The sequence below is a fragment of the Corvus hawaiiensis genome, chromosome 9 (assembly GCF_020740725.1).
Source record: "Corvus hawaiiensis isolate bCorHaw1 chromosome 9, bCorHaw1.pri.cur, whole genome shotgun sequence".
Classification (NCBI taxonomy): Eukaryota; Metazoa; Chordata; class Aves; order Passeriformes; family Corvidae; genus Corvus; species Corvus hawaiiensis.
In genome coordinates this window covers 21,317,257-21,327,973 of record NC_063221.1, presented here as the reverse complement: position 1 = coordinate 21,327,973, position 10,717 = coordinate 21,317,257, and the positions used below count along the sequence as shown (strand labels likewise).

The 10,717-nt window shown below is 35.9% G+C and overlaps 1 protein-coding gene across 15 annotated transcripts in view; it reads right to left on the bottom strand.

Moving 5' to 3' along the window:
* FUBP1 (far upstream element binding protein 1) overlaps nt 1–10,717 on the bottom strand; it is a 42,980-nt gene that overhangs the window by 20,248 nt on the left and 12,015 nt on the right. For 5 of the 15 annotated variants that reach the window (XR_007205505.1, XM_048313516.1, XM_048313514.1 and 2 more), the window contains 4 exons: nt 10,129–10,257; nt 9,458–9,532; nt 4,451–4,596; nt 1,905–1,952 (listed from right to left, as the gene is read on the bottom strand). Coding sequence is in view for 6 of the 15 variants with exons in the window: in XM_048313516.1 (XP_048169473.1) it covers nt 1,905–1,952; nt 4,451–4,596; nt 9,458–9,532; nt 10,129–10,257 (398 nt within the window). In the remaining 9 variants the exon portion in view is untranslated. Of the gene's footprint in view, nt 1–862; nt 2,916–3,789; nt 4,081–4,450; nt 4,597–9,457; nt 9,533–10,128; nt 10,258–10,717 lie in introns of those variants that run through there. The other 10 variants (XR_007205508.1, XR_007205513.1, XR_007205510.1 and 7 more) reach the window with 9 other exon arrangements.

Sequence of the window (10,717 nt, the reverse complement as noted above, 5' to 3'; positions counted from 1 at the left end):
AGTATAGCCTGCAGAAAGCATAAGAAAATGCTTTTCCTACTTGGAACATTATGCTTCCCTTCAAAACTTCTCTTACTCTTCACATTCCCTGTGGGACACTAAGGGGTGAGGGTGGGGTAAGCAGGAAGCATTTCAAGACACCTTTTGGAAAAGTTCACTGCATTTCTATGGAAGACCTGTTACCTTCTGGCTACTGGGGTAACTCCAATAATCTACTGTTGGCCCAGGATCTATGAGTTTGGAAACAGAGTTGGAAAATAAACACTATGCTCTGCACAAATCAGCATGCCTGTAAGCCCCGCAGTGAGAAAGCTGGAAGCCAATACACCTCAAGTGCTACACACAAGAACATCTCACCTTCCACACACTAGCAACATCCCAATACACTGCTTTTTCTTCTCTTATCTCCTCCCACAGGCTAAATTAACAATTGAAAGACTGTTCAGGATATTTTAGGAGTAACAGTTGAAGGAAAAAGTACCATGTAAAAAGGAAGTGAACAAATGACTCACCCCCACACTAAATTCATAGTATCAAAATCCAAATGGTACAAACCTACCCTTTTCTCATGTCAAAAATGAAGTTACATGTTAAGCTACAGATGAAATACTAAGTGGCTTGAGAAACTGAAGCACAACTATTAATTCAGTTCAAAAATTAGCTTGGCTGTTTAGAAGAATATAAAGTAAAATATATGGTTTATATTATTAAATCACAGTTTAAAAAACTTAACAGATTATGGAACATTTATGGTCAAACAAAGAATACTTAAAAGAATGAAGAGTGATCAAAACAAAAATTATACCCTACATCATTATGTATGGGATACATTTCAAATCTGTTATGCTTTTGCCAATTTTACCTTCTACATGGAGCCCTTCTATGGTCCATGCTCATCGGCTCACCAATGGCATACACTCAAAGGATTCCTCTTTACTGGTAGTAACTATCTCAGGACCTGATTCTATGAGCTATGATTTGGTGCTTGCAGCATCTTCAGCACTGTGTGTGAAAATGAAGGCAGTATTTTTGAATATTTTTCTTTGATGTACAGATAAGCAGGACTTTTGAAAGAGGAGCAGCACATTTCAGAAACAGAATAATGAACAAAAAAACCAAATAGATGCTGCTTTATGTTAAGCTAAAAAAAACCAACAAGAAAAGCTCAGAACAAAAACCTGTACCAGATCATCTGTAAGACATTTAACATTTTATACTATCAAAATATTCAGCAATTCAGTTAAAAGTATCAAGAAACAGGATACACTGACTGCTATAGCGATAAAATATTATTTGCTGTACTGTTAAGATTTAACTGGTGCTCATGCTTTTTCAGTTAAAACATACTCATCTCAAACTCCAAAACCTCTTTTCCTACCATGTCAAGTATGAATAAGCAAACTAAGTTATCTAAAGATTCCACTAACACACTAGAACTGTAAGACAAGTTATCAAGTTCAGTGATAACAACAAGAAGTCATTCTTTACATTTAGGTCTTATGGTTTAAGTGGGAATAGTGCCCTAGTATAAAAAAACATTTGTGAAGGCTGTTGACATTTCTAACCGAAGCAATTCCTGCATATTTGAAAGCGTTTGATTCTTTAATTGCAACAATTATCTACGTGAGGTAAAATAACAAAAATTACTTATTCTGATCAAGTTCAATTACTGCAATCTAATAATCTTCTCTTAAAAAAAAAGAAAAAGGAAAAATACATATTTACCTAGAAATAGAAACAGTTGTTTAAAAACTTATGATTTTCCACTCAAATGGAACCGTGAGTAACAATGCATTTGGGGAAGCAGCAGATTGCTTTTCAATACACAACCACAAAGATCTCACAGGGACAACATTAATGTACTGAAATATATTAATTTATATACTTCCTTAGGTTGTGCTTACCTGTTGCTTTTTTGCAGCAGAACCTAAGGTGGAAGGTCTGGGAAGGCACTGTGAAGTATAAATAATTGCACTGTTTGCAATTAATAAAGATTTTATACCTTAAAATGAATCAAAATCAACAGCCTCCATTTTGTGAATGATAAAGAATCCAGTGAATTTAATTTTGCTCAGTTTAGTACATAATAAATGCACCATTCTGTAAGGTTATCTACAAAATACCATGCAAAATACCTGAACTATTAAACTTAATACCCTACACTAAAGATAGCAAATACTGTCCTAGCCTTTTGCAAGCTACCAGCATAAGTCCTAATTTTAAAAGGGATAAAAATAATTCCTTCTATTTCTACAGCACAATACATACATTGCTGATTACCTGAAAAAACTACTTCAGTTTTCAAGCCTTAACTTTTACTTCTCTGTGCAGCCACCCTAAAAAAATTTGTTCTCAAAGCAACAACACGGTGTTCCAAAAATTAAAGCAATTAACAGTCATAGAATTATTTAAAACATACCTACATCACTACATATCCACAAACTATCTGAAGACAAAGACAACTCTGTCTAACAAGTGGTTCCAAGGACTTCAATGTTACGATATGCATACTTTAAAACACTGAATGACAGCTGTCTCAGGAGTACTAATGAAAGAAACTCTTACTCAGATAAACAGAAACATGATTTTCTTTAGCTATTGCTAAAAGTTTCAGGAATACTTACCCACAAAACTCAGATTATGTGTATGTATATATAAGCAAACCTACGTTGCTGAATTAAGAAGCAATTACGATTTCCTAAGATACCAGCACTGTATTCCAACATAATATCACACAAGTACAGCATTTGCATTATGTGGAACATTGACAAAAAGATACTGTTGCAGTTCATCAATTTGTCATTCTGATGTACTTACAGTGCAATGCTCCTTGAAGGAACAATCAAGGATGATACACAGCACAGTCCTCCTCACCCCTATAGAGCTAGTTCTATACTGGCTGGATCAAACCTGCACTTCAACAGACAATGGCAAGACAGACTGTAGTGCATGTAGTCTAATATATGCAAAGAGCCAATAAATATGCAAAGAGCAAACACAGGATTTCAAGAGAATCAGCTTTTTAGTATGAGCATTAGAGCAATAAGAAGTTTCAAGTATATATAAAAAAATAATCAGTTGATTCAAATACTTGAATATTTACAAAAAGAGAAGATATCTGCTCTGCAGGAAGTTCTCAACCAGTCCCACCACTCAAACAAAACAGCGTTTTAAGGACAGATGCAATTTTTGTAACTACTATGCATTACCACATTTACTTTTCTACACTGAATTTTGAAGTGGACTACTTTAAACTGAAGGCTTAAGCACATTACACTTTCAAGTTTTATAACTAGTCTGAAAAAATCCATAAAATAATTATGCAGGAACAGTTTTGAAGTACTCAATTAAAAACAAAAGTTATCTGTTATAGCAGCTGCACAGGTCTGAAACAGTGGTCATGTATAAAAGGAAATTTCACTGTTAATGCAATGGAAGTATGCCAAAAGATCATCTTCTTAAACACATGCAGTTTTAATCAAGTAGAAAGAAAATTAAGGTATCAAGATTACTGGTGCTAGGCAGCAAAATACAATGAATGAAAGAGATCCTCCTTCTACAGCTATTCTGCAAGAGGGGAAAAACATGCTAATCACAAGATTTTAAACTCAACAAAGTTTATGGGGGGGGGGAAAAAAACCCAACTCATTTGTGTACAGGTACCTTGATTCAGCGTTGCAAATCAATCCTATAATTCTGCATATACCCACATATCCAACTTACCGACACAGGAGGTTTCATATTATTTATTGTAAAGCACAAAACAGGCATTTTAAAAGTGATAAAGTATACATTGAAAAAGTACATTTATATCACAAAGCATTGACCACATAATTGCAAATACATTTGCTGGAATGTGTACATCTACACTAATACTAAAAACAAACCATTTTTTTCATTTCTACACAGAAATATTACCTCCTATCAGTAGTGATAGATATTTTGTACATTTTCAAAAACACTATTTTTTTAACCAAAATTAAGATCTTCATCAAGGCGTCTGCATCCATACATTTAACAAAGGTTTTTTCCCCCACACAATGAAGCAAATACTGTATTGTCCACTTCTTATTATTGGCCCTGTGCAGAAGAGATACATAAGAGATACACAAAAAGTTAAAGAAAATCCTTTAAATTGAGCTAACTCAGGAGTGAAGCCTTTAAGAAAGAAAAATTGGTTAATGTAAATGGTGGTGGCTTCTTGCATGATTTTCAAAACCCTGGGAGGAGAAAGTTTTTCTTCTTTTTAAAAAAAAAAAAAACAATCACCAAACATATGGATAGATACAGAACTCAAGTTATCAGGTAAACAGTCATCTACTAATTATTCTGATAGCTATTTTGCTAGAAAAAAAGATGCATACTCCAAAGGAACAAAGCAGGAGACATGCAAAAAAATATCTACAACCACTGAGACAGAAGCCAGGCAAAAACCACTTTAAGACTGTACCTGTGGTGCTGGAGGATGCTGTGGCATTCCCTGTGGACTTGTCTGAGCGTAGTATGCTGCCTGCTGCCTGTAGTACTCAGCCCACGCTGCGCTGTAATCTGGCTGACCGCCCGGAGGAGCCCCAGCAGGGGCAGGAACAGCTTGACCTGCAAGTAATTACAATTACACAGCTTTGTTGTTGCAATAGAAATGAGAAAACGTCAAGATCTCAGCACCTGACAAACATCACCTAGCAATATACCTCCAAGGCTTTTGAATAAACTTGTGGTGGGCTTTTTCAGCCTGAACACTCATTCTATTATTTTAATGTAGTGATTCCCATGTAAATCAAAACTGAGGAACAATGAAGACAGTTTTTTCTGCCTTTTGATTCATAATAACGAATCATGTTTAAAGCCTGCTGACCTAAACAGCAGGCTTTAAGCATGATTAATACAGCAGTATTTGAATACACACCAAGAGGCAAAACACTTTGTAATCCACACCTAGACTAATTTTATCTTATTTCACAGACTGCATTCATTAGCTCAGCAGATGCCAGTTCATACACTTCCCCAATTCTGGCATCCTTTGTGCAATTACAAAGTTATTGCAGGTTATATTTTTCAAAAAGGCAGTAATTTTTGTAAACCTTTACTCCACCACAGTCCTAAAACCTGCTTCCACACCTCGCAGAAGTTCCAATCCTCTACAAACAAGAGCGTGTGCAAACACACTCTCTCAGACAGCTCAGAATTACTGCTCCTTTCAACAAAATCAACTGACAGACTAAAATCCCTAACAGTGACAGACTGATACACAAGGACTCTTCAGCTTATTAAAAAACCAAGCAAAACAATCAAAGAAAATTACCACCAACCGTTCAGTCATGCTGTTCTTCCACAGGAGATTTGTCACAGACATCTTTACTTCCTTTTCCCCCCCAACTTCAGAAACATCAAGTACAGCCCTCTTAGTACCACAACCTTCTTTATAATTTCTGAGAGGTGTTTTTGCAGTTACCACTACAAAATGTACAGGACTCTAAGCAAAGTAACACACTCTAAGCACTAAACATCGCAGGCACCCAGACAGAAGGGTTTTATACTTACTGCTTCATTTGAAGTTTCCTGAACTTCCAAACCAGAACTTTTATTACTCTGCTATGACACTTTTGATTTACATTCTTAATCCATTATTTTTCAAATCAAAAGTCAGAATTAGGATACTACTAAAAACCACCACCTCTGCAAGCTTTTTCTAAGATACTAGGAAAAAAAAAAAACCCAAACCCAACAAAAACAAACCACCACATCCCATCACCCTGCAGGAAATAAACCCAAGCAAAATGCAAGTCTGCCCCCTGTACAATTCCTTGTGCACCCAACTGTCTCTTCTGCTATGAACAAAAAGGGGCAGCTTCCACTGGATGAGGGCTGGAAGTTTTCAATCCTACCTGAAACCACCTCACCTTTTACTAGAATACAAAACCACTGAGCAACCTTCTGAGAAACACGAATATCAAAAATTCTAATGAAGTGTTTTCTAGGATGTCAGACAGAAGGTTGATTTTGTCTGGTTGGGTTTTTTGAAAATACTTTAACAAAGAAAACTCACATAAAGAATCCTAGCTATTTCACACTACTCCTACACATGTATAGTCTTCTAATCCTCTCAAAAACATGACTTATAAGCAGAGAATGTGAGTATTTGGCAAAGCACTAGCCTGGAAGCCATTGAAATACAACCTTCCATTTTCCAACTGCCTTTACAACTTAGTTTTTCTACTTACACTGTAGGTAAGCTCTGGAAGTCCATCCATCTTTATTTGAGCTTATACAGTAAAGGAATTTCTACAAAAACTTAAATTTCTTCAACGCTTTAGAGTTGTAATCACATTTTACAACTTTAAAAATGTGGTGAATTACAACTTACAATTTACACTTCTGATCAGTTCTTTTAATAAAAATTATCTTTAATATGGTTACAAATTATCCAAGGATACTCTCTTCCCAAGTTCACCATTACTTTGAGATAATAACTGTACGTACAAATTATTGTCAACACAACTGAACGTCAAAGAAAAGGGATTTTTTTGCACATTATGACCCAAGAACCTTTGGACATTTAGCCAACTATGTCAAGGCAGCACTGAAATTCAAGTAATAAATCAAATATAGAAAATTTAACATCTACTCAAAGATGTCAAACTGGACTTCTGTCCTGAAATGGGTATTTTAGGTGCACCATTTCCCTAACTGCAAGTAGTTCTGAACTTACACATGGAATTCAGCAATTTAGTCAAAGCTTCCCTTCAGTGTAGAAGCTGCACCTGCTTGTTAATATCAAAATTCAAAGGGAACACTTATGGGTAAGACTGGTAAATATGAGAAACACAGAACACCTCCTGTTTAAGGAGGGCTGAGAAAGGAAACACCAGCAGATTTTACCGTTCAACATTATCAAGAGTGATTCTAGTAAGAGCAAACTGTTTTGTTTCTTCTTTCCCACTACAATGCTGAGCAATCTTTTAAAAACACTTCCACTACTTTATTATGGAATCCTTTAACTGTATGTCAAGCCCACAGTATATGGGAATGACTTTAAATAATAAATTTTCTAATTTCAATAGTGGCATACAGATCATTTACTAAAAAATGTCTTCATGTTTAAAGGGAACTGTTATCCATAAGAGACTTTTTGGAGTATTTGCTACTCAAAGGAGTAGCCCCTGAAACAAGGGTCTGAAAAAGGACATGGACTTTGCCACTGTATTTCTGAGTCAGAAAACAGGTTCACTTTCAAATCACTGTTCACTAAAAAATACAGTGAAGTGTTCTCTGTGATTAGCAGAGTCATATCACACCAGAAGGAAGCCACTTTGAAAACACTGTTTGGATGGGCATATTCAGGAGTGTTTTATCATTTTCAGATCACTCATACTTGACTAAGTATGAGAAAATTCAAAACACCAATTGCAATATCACAGGAAACTTGTTCAGCTCAGTACTGTTTACCCTCAGAGGCTTGCCAAAAGGATTATCAAAAGAGTTTTCAATAGCAAAACCAGCAAAACAGCAGAACTGGTTGGGCTCAACAACTCTGAATTTCAGTTCAGTTCTCTCTAACAAAGTTTAGTGAAATTATCTGTGCTGTGAAAAATCTCAGTCATCAAAGAGGACTTGTAATTCCCATCCTTTGGCACAAGTTAATGGGGACAGAAAATTACAGTACAAATGGTACTGGAGAGCCTGGAGAGCCCATGAACTTGCTGTTGGACAACCTTCCTGCCCATCAGATCTTCCACTGCTTCTTAACATAGTTACCGAGGTGGGGAAAACCACCACCATTTAGCATTACATCCAACTGAATTCCTCTTTTCTAAGAGAAATGCTATCTACCACATCAAGATTCTGCAGCAGAAAGTTCTCATGATTTACACAGTCAAGTTATATAGGTCCAGCCATCAAGAACTCTCCTTCAGGCAAAGAACTCAATCCAAACTAGAAAAAGAAATTAAGATGAGAACTGACCTTGTGTTTTTCCTCTTAGTTGATTGTCTTGGCACTTTTTACATTTTGCATTTTAAGAGCAACTATTTTTATCTCCCAATGTATTTTTTTGGCTCACATTCCTCTTTGAAATTGTTCCCATAAACTCTATCCTAGCACCTTGTAACTAGCTATTAGTTAATCTGAGCAAGTGCAAGACTAGTGCAAGCCAGACTTCCCTTTCCAAGATAGCAAATTAGAAAGATGGCTGAGCCCCTGCCAACAAACTACATTATTTAAAAAACAGTAAAAACCACCCACAACTTTGCATTTTAAAATGTGAGCAAAACTAACAGACAGTGAATTGAGAAGAAATAGCTAAATGAAGCAGGAAGAAGAAAAATGGAAAGGCCTATCATCTTAAAAATCTTATGTTTGGGAGTTGTAACTGTTTTAGTCTGATACACTATTATTGAACTAAATAATCATTATATATTTTCTGTTCAATTCATCACTTATGCTGTGCCAAAATAAAGAATAAAGGTAGTTATGTCTTGGCAACTAATTACCAATACAGTGGAAGGTTTGTAAGAGGAATTAAGCATGTTATTAATCTTAAATCTGAATGCTTTTAATATTCCATGAGGAAACTGAGTGCAGTTGGAAGATGGCAAAACAGCCACCAAACCCTCCCATGCAAACAAAGACGCATCCCTAACAGGATGTTGCTGTATTTCTGGTCAGAGATATCTGGGAAAGCACTGGCATTCCTAAGCCCACTGGGGCTCAGTATCCAGAGCTCCACCACCTACGGCGGTCCACAGCCGGACACCATGGACAGAACATGACCTACACAACATCACCATGATTTAAACAGTAATGGCACCTTCTGCCAGTACATAAAACTCACACACTCTTTCCTTATACAGAAAACAATGAAATAATCAACTTAACCAGCATATTCATTTCATTTTTATAAAAAAAGCTACCAACAACATGTAACCTGCAGTTTAAACACAGCTCAAGTGCTGCAAAGCAAATGCTATTTAAAAAAGGGCACAGTATAATGGAAGCTAATTATGATACTTTAGTAACCTGAAACACAGAAAACAAGTTACAAGAAAAGAAAATTATATGTAATCTGAAGAGAATTGGGAAACAACTATCAAACTCTAAAAACAACAGCTACATAAAGGAGATCAAAGCTGAACTTCAAAACTTGGGAAATATACTTTTAAACACTCAGATTGAAATATTTAAAAGATGTTGTTTCCCAACAATCAAAGACATCTCCTTAAGTTTGAAGCATTTTTGTAAAGCTGATTACTACCCTCAGTACCATGAAATCCCTAAAAACAACACAAAATTGAAGTCTGTTTCTCAGCAGTATTTGATTCAGAACACATGTGACTGTGGATTTTTATTTTTTTGGGGTAAAAACCCCATCTCATCCAGCAAAATATGCAAGTCTCCTAAAACATTCCACTGTGAATATGGAAGAGAAAAAAAACAACAAAAAACCCCCCTGCACACTTACCCATTTTTTTGTAGTACTCCTCCCAGGCCTTGGTATAGTCAACCTGCCCTGCTGGTGCTGGATTTGGCTGATCTCCTGAATTATATTAAAAACAGTCAAACTAAACTACTGGGGTTTGTTTCATGTATAATCCAAATAATCAACAGAAGTTTTCAGTAATGGTCCCACATGACATCACTCAAATCTGACACTATAAACCTTTGTGGTACAAGCACAAATATACTACTAGTGAAAAAGACATGTTTTCAAGATTCAGGAAGTGCATACCACTAGCAATACGAAACACCAAAATTCAAGTGGTAAGCCTCAGCCAGGCACAAAAATTAAAATAACACAACTAAATACCACAACTGTAATTGTCCTAAACCCACTGGAAGTAATGTGACCATTTAAGCAAATGGCAATCAACAGCTTAGCTCATTACATTTTTATTTATGACTGCTCTATGTAGTCGTTAAGTCAGCCCATGTTGCAGCAAAATTCTCTTAAATACATTACTCTCATTACTGCTGAAATTAATAAAAGCAATATTGAAGGCTATAAGCAATAGTTTCCCAAGAAAACCAGCTACCTAAAATAAGTTTACACCATATATGAAGACAACAATAAAAAATAATGGGGTATTTACACCTCCAGCAACGAGAAATATGTCCATTTCACTCAATAGCTACCTTGTCCATTAGTTTGTGTTGTAGCTGGTCCACCAGGAGGGGCTGCAGGTGGTGGCTGTGCTTGCTGTTGATAATAGTGAGCATAATAAGCTGCCCACGCTGCTGAATTGGGATCTGTTCCTGGCTTACCTATGAAAACAGAATATAAACATTTATAATAGTACTACTATGAACAGAATGCTGTCCTCAATTAATCCTGTCCTAGGCATTCTTATTTTCCTCCAAAGAAAAATCCATCTCAACAAAATATCCATGTACATCCTTTAAGTATTCTTTCTTTCTAGCATAAACTTTTGATCAGGTTTCAGACTAATGTACTGTACAAAGTGTACTTTCATAAAGCTGGTGAGATAAAATAATTTTAGAACCCTTTCTACTACAACGCCACTTATTAATCTTACGTGTGATAAACAGAAACAGATTTTTCAAGTTTATTTAAACAGTCACGTTAATAAATGGAAACAGCAATGAATCATTCTAGCACCAAACAATTTCAGGGTTTTACTTTTGTTAGAACCTCACGCTAATGACACTGGCAACGGTGGAGGAGGCGTGCCAATACATATTTCTGAAACAGAAGAATACAAGA